Source organism: Gobius niger (assembly GCF_951799975.1).
Source record: "Gobius niger genome assembly, chromosome: 12".
Lineage (NCBI taxonomy): Eukaryota > Metazoa > Chordata > Actinopteri > Gobiiformes > Gobiidae > Gobius > Gobius niger.
The window spans coordinates 28,960,800-28,977,322 of record NC_136863.1 but is presented as its reverse complement, the minus strand read 5'-3'; the positions used below and the strand labels follow the sequence as shown (position 1 = coordinate 28,977,322).

The window sequence follows — 16,523 nt, the reverse complement described above, 5'->3', positions numbered from 1 at the left end:
TGGTACCAGCTAGCCTGCAATAAAAACAGTCTGACTCACTCACTCGATAGAATATTTTTTGGAATATAACTGACCTTGTATCACATGAATGATCGCATTTTGAGGGACTATTTTCTAGCAGATCACTCCGCCCCCGCGTAGCTTATACAACCACGAAGCTGGTGCTGCTCAAATATAAATGCAAACAGTTATAATGATTCTATCGACACAGATATTTATATGGTTAGTCTGGCGTTGTAAGTGATTTGCCTCAGGTGCACTGTGGAGCGGGTCAGACTTTAATGCAGGCTAGCTGATACCATAGAAATGCACTAGCCTAGCGCCACTAAGCTCTTCAAATGAAAGAACTGCCTGAATTTAAGAAAAAAATATCTGCAGAAATCAATAACACTCTGGATAACTAGGAAATTAGGCCCTATGTCAAAAATCCTGAAATGTCCCTTTAATATTTTGAACCTTTTTTCAGAGGATATTTTCTTTATATCCAATTGCCAGCGTGATTTACTATTATTTACTCATTATTATTATTGTTTTTTTTACATATTTGCTCTATGGACTATTTAGTATATTCGTTATCTACAGCAAAAGAGATTCAAATTGATATCATTAGACTATAATGATATTCCCTTACTGTAAATAATTGTAAGATGAACCTGGTTGTGTCTGAAACCCGTGGCTCGTGTTTGCTCCGTTTGTAGGGAGTGTGTTGGGGCCCGTGAGGACGGTGTTTGGAGTCGGGAGTGTGCTCAGGGACAGACTTGACTGGAGCTGACAGCTGAGTAAACCTGCCCGTCAGATAAAACCTGTTCTCCTCAGCCAAGCGCTATCACCTGCAGCCCGGGACTTGTAGCAATTTAAAGTTACATACTAACTCCAGCCTTTCCTCTTTTCCCTCTTTCCTCTTTTTTTTTTTTCGCGTAGATGACTCAGCGGTTCTCAAGTTCATCACCATCTACAACAAAGACACAGACACCATGGAGGAGGTGCTGCTGGAGGAGCTGCAGGTCTTCAAGGTACTTTCAAACTTACAATCATATGTGTGTGTGAGGGAAAGCGCTGGCAAAGCACTGGTGTAAAAATATTAGCAAGCTGTGTTTTGTGGTGGAGGAAATTTGAGCGTTGAAAAAAAAAAAAAGGAAAACACGACAAAAAAAGAGCCAGAAATGTGACAAAAACATGACAAAAAAAGTTAGGATCAGTTTTGTAGGCCTTAGCTTTCAACTGAGGCATTACACTGTTGCTCTCCAGTAAAGAAGCTTTTGGATTTGGGTAAAGCCAAATGGGAGAAAATGCACTCGGTTAAGGTGGGTGGGGGGTAAGAGGTTAATGCTGAATATTTAATGAATTTGTTATTGTAGGTTTGTTATTTAGAGACTAGGGCTGGGAAATATGGACCACAAGCCATATCCCGATATATTTAGGTTGAAGATCGATATACGATATATATCCCGATATTTTTCCTGCAAAGTGAGAGCTGTGAAATGAAATGTTAAGTCAAACTCAAAGCAAAATAGGAGTTGATCTATCTATCTCTATCTATACAGTATCTCTCTCTATCTATCTATCTTGAATAAAAAATAGCCTATAAAATAAGTATTACAGCGCAAATTTGAACTACAGTATATCAATATATGCGATATGATCTAATTCCATATCTCATTAAAAAATGCATGTATCTTAAACTCTTAACCCCCACCTGAACCGAGCACATATTCTCTGGTTTGGCCTCACGCAAATCTAAAATCTTACTGAAAATAGCAACAAAAATAAGACAAAAAAACGACAACAAAGCAGCAACAATGCAAGGAAAAAGATTTCTTTCTATGAGTTTTGAAGGTCTTAGCTTTCAAATGAGGCTCTACTCCTGCCTATAGGCTGTAAACTTTCAAACCGAACTGGAGAAAATGCACTTGGTTAAGGCAGGGGTTAAGAGGTCAAATATCGATATATCCCCCAGCCTTTTAAAGAGGGGGTATTATGCTTTTTCAACCACATAGCACCAGTCTATATCACACTACAATGATGACGAAACCTTCTGTTGGTCTGCAAATGCAGTAAATTATAATAACTGCCTTGTATAAAATTGCTCTCTCAAAATGGCTGTAGCGAATGTCTTGAAATAGGCCTCTGTCTCTTTAAGAAACTCTGACCCTTTCCGACACGCCCCCTCCACACGCTGTCTGTGGCATCAGTGGGGAGGGGGTTCTGCTGAGGAGCAGTGGTTGGTTACTCGGCTGGTGACGAAAGCTCGGAGGCGTCTCCAGGAGGTGGGGGCGTTCCTAGGAGGACTCAGGCAAACCTATCCCTAAAATGGCCGCCATCAGAGTTTTTACAGATTACTCAAAAATACGTGAATGTGCCAAGGCAACACTTCAGCCATGTTTTTAATGAGGGAATGACATAATAACATGATGTAAAGCTTGAAAAAGTCGATTTTGCATAATACCCCCCCTTTAAGAGACTTGGCTGTGATTGGCTAAAACGAGGCGTGCTTGATCCAATCAGCTGCAAATTATCCGGTATAAGTTTATTCTCTCCTCCAATTTCAACTGGAGCACTTCCTGATTGATCTTGGTCTCACCATGATAGGGGGGAAACCTCTTTGTGACATCAGTGGGTGGTGGGTAAGTGTATGAACTCTTGAGGAAGAGACTGAATATGACATGAACAATACACACCTAGTAAAGCAGGATTGATCTTACAATGGGACAAACATTTAAGCCGCTACTTTAACATTTGTGAAGGCATCTGCGTTAAAAAATCATTTCCTAATCGATTACCTGGTTATGCACGAGAGCTGTTAGGAGCGGATTAGCGCCGGGTGTAACGGAGAGGTCCTGGTGCCCTTGTGTCAGAGCTGGTTAGCTTCATCAGGATGTACAGCCCATAGGGGATAGGGCTGTATACAGTCTGACTAATGTGCACTGTCACTCAACACGGGCTTATTCACCCTGCCCGGGGAAGATGATTACACACCTTCTGTTTGTTTTGTACAACAGCATATTTTAGTGCATTGCTTTTCTGCAGCATCATGTTCTACTTTTATGGAATACCAAAATATCAGAGTTTTACAAAACATTCAATTCCATGTTAGCAAAAGGCGACGTGTTTTCCCATTATTCCTCAATTGATCCGCAAATTCGATTGGAACTTTTCTGTTCAAATAAAGGTCAGATAAAATAAACCCCCCTTGCAAAACAACCATCTGGATAATTAGCATTTACAACAACAAAAAAAAGAACACGATAAAACACATCACGACTTTGAATCCCAGGGTGCACCCAGCTTGAGCGCGGTGTGTAGCCTTCGTGCGTGTTCTCTCTCGTCTTTTTAGCGCCCAGACCGCATTTGCGCTGTGGTGTGTAATTATATAATTGTTGTTGTAATGAGCCGGTTGTTGCGCCGTCATTTCAGATGTTCTGTTGCTGGTCAAACTGTTGCGTCTATCCGCTGACTGTGAAGTGTTTTGTTTGCACAGGTGCCGGCCCCAATCCAGGAGATCATCATTTCTCCGAAAAGGGTGAGTGTCTCCTCTCACTACTGCCGTCCGTCCCTGCAGTTCCTCCCTTGGCCACCAGGTGCTAACATTGCAGCACAGACTTCAGAGAGTGCGCTCTACTTCCCACTGTCCATAGATAGATAGATAGATAGATAGATAGATAGATAGGTAGATAGATAGATAGATAGATTTTTTGTGTGTGTGTCATGCAGTGTAGTTACTGTAATAATCCAAAATGTAAAACCCCATTCTGTTGCATTGCCCCCCCTGTAGCAACAGCTGTACGTGGGCTCGGAGGTGGGCGTGGCTCAGCTGCGGCTGCATCAGTGTGACCTGTACGGCTCGGAGTGCGCCGACTGCTGCCTGGCCCGGGACCCTTACTGCGCCTGGGACGGGCTCACCTGCTCCCGCTTCTACCCGGCCGGGGTCTACACCAAGAGGTCATTTTCACACACACGCAATCTTGTACTTTTATCTTAGTGAGGACATGCATAGACATAGACCCAGACCCTAACCCTAAAATTAGGGCTCCTAACCCTTTATCTAAACCCAACCCTATCCCTTTATCTAACCCTAACCCTAAAACCACATCCTGACCCTCAAACAGTCCTTCAAATAAGTGAGGATCACACAAAATGTCCTCACTTTTCAAAAATGTCCTCACTCTGTTGGTTAAAAACTCAAACTGGTCCTCACCATGGCGCAAGTACAAGAATGCACACACAAACACACATTACAAAAACAAAAATTATATCCATTGTTATTTTTCTCTATGAGGGATAACAAGGGTAACAAATCAATCACAACGACAGCCAGCACCGGTTGTCATCCTTGATTGGGTGAACTCTAGTGTAATCTGGGAAGTGTGTTTTATTGCTGTTTATTTTAAACGGGACTCTGGAATGGCCCGAGCCTGGATCATTGTGTTACCCAGAACAGGAGCTTGTCCGGAATTTCAGCTAGAGCTTGGCCGAAATATCGGCCGGCTGATGCAGCGGGACAATATTTGGGGATATTACAATTCCGGCTATCGGGCGCTCTAGCGCCAAAAAAAAAACGATATCTCCAGAGCCGAAAGTGAAGACTTCTCATGTTTTTTATTGGGAAGAGCGAAGTCAGTGCTTTAAAACGAGTCCTCTCACAATGTCCCAGGCCTCAGGAGAAAGCAGAAAGATTATGATGAAAATTGGTTAGTTTGTTAGATAGGTTTCACTAAACCTCCCTCAATATGCACATGCTGCCTGTCATTTTGTAGCACAGAACCTGCTGCTAGCAACAGGATGCTAATGCTAACGGCAATAAGCTGGGACACAAGCTAAGATTCAATTACCTAAAGTAATGATATAAAATCAGCCACTGCTGGAGCGTTCAAGTATTTATGTTTTTACAGGAGTATAGATCAGACATTTGGAGAAAAAAAAAATCAGCTGAGCATATCGGCATCACCCGATAAAAATCCCCCAAAAATCGGCATCAGCATTGGCCTCAGAAAACCCATATCGGTCGACCTCTAATTTCAGCCCAAACATCACCATGGTGTCGCATTCGAACACCGGCCGGTGTCTAGAATTTGCAGCTGAAAACTGAACGACACAGGGCTGGAACACGGACTAAGCAGACTCTCACAGCTCAGATTGAAGACCACAGAATGACTGAAGTTTGCAGGAGTCAGCGATAGAGTTATGGGACAGCGAGTGTGTGAAGGCCTGGGCCCGCCACTGGAGATTGTTATTGTCAACCAAGTATCATTACAGTACTGGTATATTAAAAAAAAAATGTTTCTCACTGTATCCGGTTTGCTAAATGTCCCCTCTCCTGATGACAAAATCCCAGGCAAAGTCCGGCCTGAAATGCCGCGGGGCTGCCGTGCGCATCGCCCGCCGTCCTGACACCGGCGCTTTGGTCCGTGTTTGATCGCCGGGCGCCTCTGCTCTTTTCCCCCTCTGCTTTCCCACGTGGATGTGCGGACCTTTAATCACTTCACAGCTCCGTAAGCGCTGTGATCTGGGCTGAATGTCACCCCTGCTTTAGCGAGTCATTATCACCGAGACACGGCGCGCACGGCCTGCCTTTGCACCTCCTTCTGTTCTCTGCACCTGTCAGAGGCAGGGGGGGGGCGGGGGGGGGGGGCTGGACTCATTATAGGGTCCGCTTCAGCCCGGTGAATAGACAGATTTCAATGCTGACAAACATGTGACGGTGCAGAAACCATGTGCTTCTGATATCATGCATCACTTATTTATATTAGACATCAGTTGTTTACATGGGTTCTTACATGCAGAGTTATGCACAGTTATGTCACCTGTTTACCCGAGTCTCCATCCAAAAAAAACAAAAAACAACAGGGTCAGAGCACCGTCACACAATCCCCGAGTGTTTTGACTTGCCGCTCTGGGGGAAAATCACAGTCATTTGGCGGCCTTTGTGCCTCTCCTGCTCACATCACATGTTCACCACTCTCTCTTCTCTCTCTCTTCCTCAGCCGCAGATTCAGGCGCCAGGATGTTCGCCATGGCAACGCCGTCCAGCTGTGCAACGGGCTGCAAATTGACGGTTAGTGCTGGAAATGAGAGCGGCGGCTGCCCCAGACTGCGTGTTTTTTTGCCGTTCGTCGCCTTTCCCGACAGCCTCCGTGGACGCTGGAGTTGTAAAATAGATTTACGGCACACTCTTTGCGCAGCAGTTTTACACCGCGCTGTCGCTAAAAGTTGCAGGAGGCTTCGGAAATGTGGATTCTGTAAGGTGACGTGTGGAATCCGTCCTCATTTGACCCATGCTTCAGTGTGGATTGGGCAAACTGTCAGGAGAAGAGGGCTTTGATCGCTAGCCAACCAGATTTGGATCAATCAAGCCAAAGCCTGACAATATTTATATGATTTTACCCTGTAGGAAAGGTTGACTCCGTTCTCTATCTGTTGTAGTCTTATAGTTTGTCATCCATTTAAGGGGAGACACTACAGGCAAAACTCAATTTTTTTCAGTTTTCAGGTTTTGGGCCAAATTGGTCTCTGAACATACAAGCTTTCACCCGGAAACAGAAAATATACCTAATCTTCACAATAACATGTTTAAATATTGCGCTGATTCAATGTTTGCCCATAGACTTATATGGGACAATATAATTTCAAGGGCCTTTTTCTCAAAACACATTTTTCTGTCATTGTGGCGACACTATGTCCACGTCACTCGGACCTAAAGACTTCAAATTTTCCAGCCTTGGACTGAACAATATTTGGAAGATTTTTTCAGAGGGATTTTTTATTATCTAATCCCTAGCCCCATTTATTGAGTTTCGAATGTCAAAAAATAAGGCGAAAATTATTTTTTTTACAACATTTTCCACTAAAAAACAGCTTATTTTAAAACTAAACAAGAAATCCAAAATCCCCTCTGAGAAAGTCTTGGTAACTCATTCATCAATAAAATGAAACCATAAATTTGAATGTAGCTCTATCCATTATTCGTCGCCGAAAAGGGGCATTTTTAGGCATAAAACACCTTGTTCTTATATGAAAAGATAAAATGACAGAAAACTTGCAATGTATGTTTTTCTTACATTTATGCCAGTAATCTACAGCAAAAGTTTCAAATTGATATCTGTAAATATGCATATTTTTCCTATTTACCTGCAGTGTCTCGCCTTAAGGTTAATACACTTTGTCATTTCATAGTATGGATGTACACCTGGAAAAATGGCCCAAATCGCAAACCGTGACAAGAACATTATGCATAAAAAATAAGTGAAATGTCCAAACAAGAGTCTAACAAAAACCCAAATAAAATCGGAGTGACAAAAATGACAAAACCAACAAAAAACGGGAAGCCCCCCTAGGTTGAGCTCATAGATATAACATACAAGAGATCGATGATTAGCCGATCAGCCCCATTTATAGTAATGATCCCATGTGATCTGTGAAGTTAACATGGCTGCTTAATCTCCTGCTGCGAAGCCAGTTCCTTAAAAGGGCAAAAAGGTGGGAAGGTACAACAGTGCTCCAGTGCCTGTCAATCATACTATAGATTTAGGCTTCTACTTTTTGTTCACAAAACAATCCGGTTAAAAATATGTCACCCAGCCCAGCACTGTCACATGGGTCACAGCAAGTTTTAGGAAAAAAAAAAACTCTTTGGAGCAGGAACATAGGAACCCTGTTTCCCCGAGTGTCTTTTTGAGTTGCTCCTCACCACCAGGGGGTGATATTACAGCAATGTCAGCTCCCCGCTGCGAGGGTCACGGAGAAACGCTTTCCCCACCCTTTGGTTGAGCTGCATAGACTAGAGGTGGGACCAGAGAGAGCAGAGAACCAATCAGAGAGACCCGGCTGTGACGCAGTAGTTTGTCGTCAGCTCCAAAACAGTCCTGGCAGTCAAGTAAATGCTTTGGTAAACGGAAAAAAAAAATCAGAATACAAGGTGACTATACTGCACTATATATTGCACTATACTGCCAGACTGCTGTGTGCGCTCAAATCATTTCGAACTTCAGAGCAGCCTGGGGACCATGGCCAAAATCTTCGCATGGATTTGGAACCAATCACAGAACGAGGAGGGACGGCAAGACGATGATGAGCTATTCGACATACGGAAGATTGTAGTTTGTTTATGGATTTAAAAAAAATATATATATTTACGGCCCCAACATGACAGCAGCAGAGGCGACGCCATTTTTTTCTATCAAGCTTTAGACCGTGTTCTAAATAGTTTCGCTCGAAAGTTTAAAGCTGATACGATTGGCTATGGCTGCGAGCAGACGCATATGATAGACATTTGTACCGTCCAATAAACTACTAGGGACAATCGTAAACCACACCTCACCTCCGAGAAAATGAATTGGCCAGACTACTATAGTGCTCTATACTGATGTAGGTGAAAACTGTGAACTCCAGAACAACACTGAACCCATCCATCACACCAGGAGCTGCCAATGGAAATGTAAAAGAGCCGGTCAGCCTTTACTGTCCAGGAGCTAAACTGTGGAACTCCTCGTCTCCGGAGCTGAAACAGGGCTTATATGTGGGGGCTTTTCAAAAGTGTGGTTTGATTTAGTTATTTGTCAAAGATATCTGTAGATTTATAAAAGTGATGATTTAAAAAACCTGTTGTTTCCTTTGTGTCCTCCGTTAAACGCCCACATTGTTCCCATGTGTGTTTGTGTGTAGGTGAGCAGTGGCAGCGTGCCGAGGAGCGCTTGGTCTACGCCGTGGAGAGTAACAGCACGTTACTGGAGTGTGTGCCCCGGTCTCTGCAGGCCAAAGTCCTCTGGTTCTCTCAGAGGGACGGAGACAAACACGAGGTGAGGAGGACGTCTGCATTTCGGTGCTCAGGACTAAAATCCCAGCTCCCAGATCATGTCCTGCAGTAGTTAAAGCAACATTGCGGAAGTGTAGACCCAAATACACCCTGCCTGACCAAAAAAAAGTAATCTGTTCTGATCTGGGGTTTTGTCCCAGATCAGAATGGATTGGGCACAACAGAGTCCAGATCTTAAAGCAGTACTAAGTAACTTGTTTACCTTAATAAATCCTTTTCATAGTCCCTCTGGAGGTAATACAAGTGTTAATGGTATGATTGGAGGGTCTTTCATCTCCCCCTGGTGTTAATGGCCAGAAAACCAGTGGCCCCAATACACACTAATAGAATCACAAAGAAGTGGCTAACAGGCTAACGGGCAATGCTAACTGCGGGCTAGCGCCACTTAAACAGCATTTACAGCCGTAAATGTGTAAAATGTGAGTGAAATAAATGTATCTCCATTGTGTCATTGGATGTACAATATCCCTCTCTCCTTTTGTCTTTCCTGTCAGCGTAGTATTTACTCTCACAGACTATTTATGAGTGAAAAAACGCAACATGCTACGACACCTGCAATGAGTTACTTAGTACTGCTTTTACCCCATTAAGAGTCTTTGGGATGTGCTGGAGAAGGCTTTGCGCAGTGGGCACACTCTCCCATCATCAATATAAGATCTTGGTGAAAAATGAATGCAACTTTGGCCATTGCAGAAGCTTATTGAAACAGTGCCACAGCGAGTGGGGCTGTAATTAAAGCTCATTTGTCATTATTACGGGCATTTAACATGCAGCCTAAAAAGGACAATTTTGTTTTGGAGAAATAAGGTCAAAATGTTCCAATCAAACATTGGTTTATAGATAACAGCTGTAATGATTACTTGTTCACAACACATTTCACATGGTTTAAATGTTTTTAAATATATCAAAGAATGAGTCCACACTTGCCAGTCCCTATGGCTAAAACCAGTTTGGAAATGGATAAGGGACTCTCTTTCCACCATTAGTCCCCAATCTGGTCCTAACTCTTGCAGCCTCCAATAGTTAAAAGCTCAACACAGCACAGATTAAAAGTAAAATAGAACAAAGAATACAAGAAGTGGTCCCTTACTTACGACTTTGATTTACCCACTTCTAAATGTCCGCTGCTCATTTCTGGCCTCCCTTTTACACGCTGAAGAGGAAGGTGTGAAAGGATACAGCTTCTGCAGAGTGACCTTGTTCTGAAGCACATATTATGCTGCTCTTAAACCACTGAAAGCAGATGGAAATCCGAATCTGTTACACGTTTCATTTGTCAGCCGTCTTTAAGCAGGTGGTCTGTGTGGCGCGATTCCGTTTGGATTCTCGAGGAGGGACACCGGGCCAGGTGTTGTTTTGGAAATGTTTAGCTTGAGTTGTCAGTCGAGGCAGTAGCAGGAGGATGTTTGCATTAGAGCCGCACGGATCGACATCATGACTAATGAGCGCTCACATAAGGTGCATTATGAGTGGTAAGTGGAGTGATTCTACTCTGGAGAATCGACGGGATGGGAAGGGGGTTTGTACTTCAAAGTGCTCGATGGCCTACCTCAGAGGGCTGCACAGGCCGGAGTGGTTTGGACAGGTTTTTGACAAAGGAGCATCGCTACACATCAGTCAATCGGATGAGGCGAGAATGCACCCCCAAGCAAAAAATCACTCGGGGGGAAAAAAACAGAAGCAAGCATCTTCAATGAAGGTGTTCGAGTCGTCTTCTGTACTCAGTGGTTGGAGTCTCGAAGGTTTCACCTCTCATCCAAAAAGCTTCATCAGCGAACTAAGGTTCCGTTCCGCCCGCAGCCTAGATAAGACCAAAGGGAGGAGTTGGGGTAGGCCCGGCTCCTCCCCAGAAACTACCGTTACTCTCCCCTGTGAGCAAACACCGTTGAAGTAGAGTGTCTCAGAAGCAAGCATAGATTAATCTTAACCTAGCACCAGTGTTAATTTTGACAACATATTTTAATTTAGTTTTAGTCTTAGTCTTTTGACGAAAATGTAATTCGATTTTAGTCTAGTTTTAGTCAAAAAAATATCTTCAATTTTAGTCTAGTTTTAGTCGACTAAAATTTCAAGTAAATTTAGTCGACTAAAATTTCAAGTAAATTTAGTCGAATTTAGTCGAATTTAGTCGACTTTGCATTGATAATATTCATTATAATCATATTTAATCTTGTTTCTCTGCTTCATGGAGCTGCTCCACATGAACAAAGCTCAGAGCTGATCCTTTGGCAGTGAATTTGCATATGAGGCTCTTTCAGACGGTCAATAGAAGTTTGGATTTTTTTAGTCTCTCCTTTTCATTTTTATTAGTCGACTAAAATATCTGGACATTTTAGTCATAGTTTTAGTCTTATGGAAAACTATTGATTTAGTTTTAGTCCAATTTTAGTCGTCAAAAATAACACTTTGACAAAAAATTAAGACTAAATATTTTAGTTGACGATATTAACACTGCCTAGCACTGTTTGGGTCATTCGCAGTCTAAAGCTGGGTTTACACCGTGCGATTTTAGACACAATTTTGATCAGATCACTGCAAAAGTTTAGTGGCTATCGGCTAACTTAAGCTAGGCTACTTGTCATGTGTTGCTGAAGTTAGCCCTGCCAAACTTATTTAATTGATATAGACACCAAGACACCAAGCTGGTATCCATGGTAACATGGGTCATGTCGCTCGTACAGTGTGAGTAGGTCAGTCGTCTGCGTTTCTGCTCCGTACAGTGTGAGCACCTGCATCGTGAGGTCTCGTATGCACAGTGTGAGTGGATGATTCATTTAGCTTGTTCTAAATCGTGTCTCCAATCTGACAGTGTCAGAAAAAAAGCTGTTTTTGGATGTCTTTCACTTTGAGAACAAGACGCTACATTTAAACTGGTTGACACATCACCTGATTGAGTTACTTTTTTGCAAATTTAATAATATTGCACAATTATTATAGCCTCTCTAGTTTACACAGTGGTTCGGAGCCTTGGGCCTAACACTAACGTGATGATGGCAGCACTGTTGTCCAGTTGTGTTACCAAGTCAGTAGCGGTGCTGGCTCTTGAAGAAACTTCTCAGCGAGCAACTGCAGAGAGGGCCTAGGCAAACATTTCAGCGCTTGCCGGCTCCATCCCCGGTTTGTTAGGAGCTACAATTATTAACTCATTAACAAAGAATTTAGTATGAGTCAGAGCTAACATTAATGTTCCAAGTTGAAATCAACCCAGCTGAATGTTTCACTGCATTGACCACCGTCTGTGTCCTTGCACGCTCTACATTCCTCATTCTTCAAAGTGCATTTACCACCCGCTGCATTGCCTAATGAGTTGTTGAAGTGCAGTACAGTGGTGAACAGAGGTGAAATTAATGCATAACAGTGTGTGCTAAACAGGAAGTAGTATTCATATCCATGATATCGAACTGCACTGACACGCACTGCTCTGAATGAATAAAGGCTTTTTTCTTTAATACTATCATGGTATGCCCTCTTATAATGTCTGTTGAATGTTTGAACCTCTTTTAAATAGTGTGCCCTTGATTATTCTTGCACACAAATCCTAATGTTAGTGTGTGATCTTACTCCTGGAACTGCAGAGTCAGCACTGTCCGTCCACACTCCCTGCTTTTTCATGTTTATATGAATACTTCCATCATGAATGTCTTTTAACCAGGTGACACGGACACAGCCATACTTCTAAAATCAGTTGATTGTAAAGGATTGATTGTATGGTTAGCAAACAAAAACTATCAGTATTTAGCACAAGACATTTTTGAGAAAGGTCTTGTAAATACATCGGATCTCGTTCCTGGGTTAGCTCATTACTCCAGTTATCTGGTTTCTCCAAATCCGAATGTGGAGGTGCAATTGCCTTCACTCATCTCCACCTGGTGCTGCAGGTGGAGATGAGTGAAGGGTGGGGTGAAAATTCTGTTGCTCTAAAAATCCACCATTGGACAGACTCGGGTTAGCCATCGGTAAAGTCCGGTCAATTATCATTTTCCTACATGTACGTCTGGGTTTGATCTCAGTAGCCACGTTACATCGGTTGAATTTCAACCTGCCTACGTCAAGCATTTGCGCCAAATTTGCTGATTGTAGTTTGGCAATGGTGGCGGATACGAAAGTAATGGAAGCTCTTTAATGTGGCTCGGCTCCCAAATATCCAGAAATTAAAATTGATGCCTTGATAGAGTTACGATAGAGTTACGATAGAGTTACGATAGAGTTACGATAGAGTTACGATAGAGCTACGATAGAGTTAGGATAGAGTTACGATAGAGCTACGATAGAAGTATGATAGAGTTATGATAGAGTTACGATAGAGTTATGATAGAGTTATGATAGAGCTATGATAGAGTTACGATAGAGTTACGATAGAGCTACGATAGAGTTATGATAGAGTTACGATAGAGTTACGATAGAGTTATGATAGAGTTATGATAGAGTTATGATAGAGTTATGATAGAGTTATGATAGAGCTATGATAGAGTTATGATAGAGTTATGATAGAGTTATGATAGAGTTATGATAGAGCTATGATAGAGTTATGATAGAGTTATGATAGAGTTATGATAGAGTTATGATAGAGTTATGATAGAGCTACGATAGAGCTACGATAGAGCTACGATAGAGTTACGATAGAGTTACGATAGAGTTACGATAGAGCTACGATAGAGCTACGATAGAGTTACGATAGAGTTACGATAGAGTTACGATAGAGTTACGATAGAGCTACGATAGAGTTACGATAGAGTTACGATAGAGCTACCATAGAGTTACGATAGAGTTACGATAGAGTTACGATAGAGCTACGATAGAGCTACGATAGAGCTACGATAGAGCTACGACAGAGTTACGATAGAGTTACGATAGAGTTACGATAGAGCTACGATAGAGCTACGATAGAGCTACGACAGAGTTACGATAGAGCTACGATAGAGCTACGATAGAGCTACGATAGAGCTACGATAGAGCTACGACAGAGTTACGATAGAGTTACGATAGAGTTACGATAGAGTTACGATAGAGTTACGATAGAGCTACGATAGAGCTACGATAGAGTTACGATAGAGCTACGATAGAGCTATGATAGAGTTATGATAGAGTTATGATAGAGCTATGATAGAGTTATGATAGAGTTATGATAGAGTTATGATAGAGCTATGATAGAGTTATGATAGAGTTATGATAGAGTTATGACAGAGTTATGACAGAGTTATGACAGAGTTATGACAGAGTTATGATAGAGTTATGATAGAGCTATGATAGAGTTATGATAGAGTTATGATAGAGTTATGATAGAGTTATGATAGAGCTATGATAAAGTTATGATAGAGTTATGATAGAGTTATGACAGAGTTATGACAGAGTTATGACAGAGTTATGATAGAGTTATGATAGAGTTATGATAGAGCTATGATAGAGTTATGATAGAGTTATGATAGAGTTATGATAGAGTTATGATAGAGCTATGATAGAGTTATGATAGAGTTATGATAGAGTTATGATAGCGTTATGATAGAGTTATGATAGAGTTATGATAGAGTTATGATGGCTGCTTCACTCACTCGGGCACATTACATACGTCATTTCAAAGGAGTTCACCACTCCCACCAGGTCCAGACCCTTATACGACATGCAATGAGTGCGAGGGTATGGTAAAACCAGACTCGGGTACACCCAGGGCGTGATCTGTGTGATCTGATTATTTTGTTATCTGATTACTCCAGTTATCTATTTCTCTTGGCGTTTTACCACAGTCAGCGGTAAAGGACATTTTTGTAATTTCAGTATTCCACGTTGAGTTTCTATTCATCCCCCTTCTTTGCTCTCCTCCCCAGATCCGCGGTGACGAACGGGTGATCCTGACCTCTCACGGTCTCCTCTTCCTCCGTGTCAAAAGCGCTGACGCCGGCGCGTACGTGTGCCAGACGGTGGAGCACGGCTACGTCCACACTCTCCTCCGCGTGACCATGCAGGTGCTCAGTCCCAACAAAGTGGAGATCGCCATCCGCCCCCCACATGCCAACAACCAACGGGATGCCGGCAAGGCTTCGACGGCAAGGCAATGCCTCCCTTCCTCTTCTTCTTCTTCATCCCCCGGCCCGAGCGTCAGCCCGAGAGCCCTAGCGCCCTCCCCTGGTCACAACTCCAGACTGTGGTACAAAGACTTCCTGCAGCTGATCGGCTACGGGGACGCGCAAAGAATCGAGGAGTACTGCGAGAGAGTGTGGTGCTCCGACAAGAAACGCAAAAAACCCAAGAGGAGGTACGTGATGGAGAAGAGGGGGAAAGGCAGGGGCGAGGAGAGCTCCAACCGCGCGCCCAGGCACACCACGGATACCTGAGGGGCACGGGGTTTTTACAGGCGCGCCATTTATCCAAAAGGTCAACGCCTTCATCTTGTAATAGCTTTTTCTTTTACATTGCTTTTGGACGAGAACTGCAAAACGGTACAACACCGGCGGCTGCGGATCACCACTCAGCGTTACAACCTTTCTTTTCCTGCCGTATTACCGAAGCAATGTCGTTTTTGAGGTACACTCAGCAAATGATAGTAAGACTCAAAGAGATCGCAAGATGCATATCAGCTTTAACGCCCCCATTCAACTCATGGACATTTACAGACTGATGCAAAGAAAGTTGCTTATGCATTTGAAACATGTTTTTTGGTACTATATAACTTATTTTCTTTTGGTGTTTAGATATTGTAAACTGGAAAATATAGTGTTGCCGCTTTGTACAGTGAAAAGTGCTATGATAAGCTTTATATTTCGTAAGCCTTGTTTCCACTGAGCGCTGGGGTCATCAAGAACTGTTCTGAACTGGGGTTGCTGCAGTTGTTCAGGTCTACAGGTTAAAGAAACACTATGTGCCCAAAGAATGAGATCTGCTGACGACCTGCTCATCCCGAATGACCAGGTTATTCCATCAATGGATTATTTTTCCCTGATGGTTCAGGCATATTCCAAGATGATAATGCCAGGAGTCCAGATCTTAACCCCATTGAGAATCAGTTGGGTGTGCTGGAGAAGGCTTTGCATAGTGGTCACACTCTCCCATCATCAATAGAAGATCTTGGTGAAAACACTGTGTCTTTGGACACGGTTTATAGAGGCAAAAGTCATATTTAATGCTTTTTAATGCCATTGTTAATGCTCAAATGCTAGACCTTAAAGCAGTACTAAATAACTTTTTTACCTTAATAAATCCTTTCCGTAGTCCCTCTGGGGGTAATACAAGTGTTGCTGGGATGATTGGGGGGTCTTTCATGTCCCCCTGGTGTCTCTGGCCAGAAAACCGCAATTGTAACTTGACTGCCACCGGACCGGAGCAACCAAGACACACTAATGGAATCACGAAAAAGAAGCTAACAGGCTAATGGGCAAAGCTAACTGCGGGCTAGCGCCACTTTAAACAATATTTACAGCCAGGTTTGAAAGAAAAAAATGAGTTCCATTGTGTAATTGGATATACAATATCCCTCTCTCCCTTCGCCTTTTCAGTCACCGTAGTATTTACTGTCACGGACAATTAATGAGCTAAAAAATCGCAACGTGCTACGACACCTGCAGTGGTGCTAATGGCCTCTAGGGGCATGAGTTACTTAGCACTGCTTTAATGCCACAAATATAAAATAAAAACAAACATTTCATCAAACAGAGGAAAGGGAATTGGACAAAACGAGAAAATTTCGTCAATTTCAGCCAAAACTGCAACAGAATGTGTTATA

General features: G+C 42.7%; 1 protein-coding gene across 1 annotated transcript in view; it reads left to right on the top strand.

The window, feature by feature from the left end:
- sema3e (sema domain, immunoglobulin domain (Ig), short basic domain, secreted, (semaphorin) 3E) overlaps positions 1-15,592 on the top strand; it is an 82,185-nt gene extending 66,593 nt beyond the window's left edge. Inside the window, exons 12-17 of the mRNA XM_079567811.1 lie at positions 922-1,013; positions 3,479-3,520; positions 3,773-3,939; positions 5,982-6,052; positions 8,659-8,792; positions 14,632-15,592. Coding sequence (XP_079423937.1) covers positions 922-1,013; positions 3,479-3,520; positions 3,773-3,939; positions 5,982-6,052; positions 8,659-8,792; positions 14,632-15,138 — 1,013 coding nt within the window. The 3' untranslated portion in view covers positions 15,139-15,592. The remainder of the gene's footprint in view (positions 1-921; positions 1,014-3,478; positions 3,521-3,772; positions 3,940-5,981; positions 6,053-8,658; positions 8,793-14,631) is intronic.
- Positions 15,593-16,523: the final 931 nt, after the last annotated feature.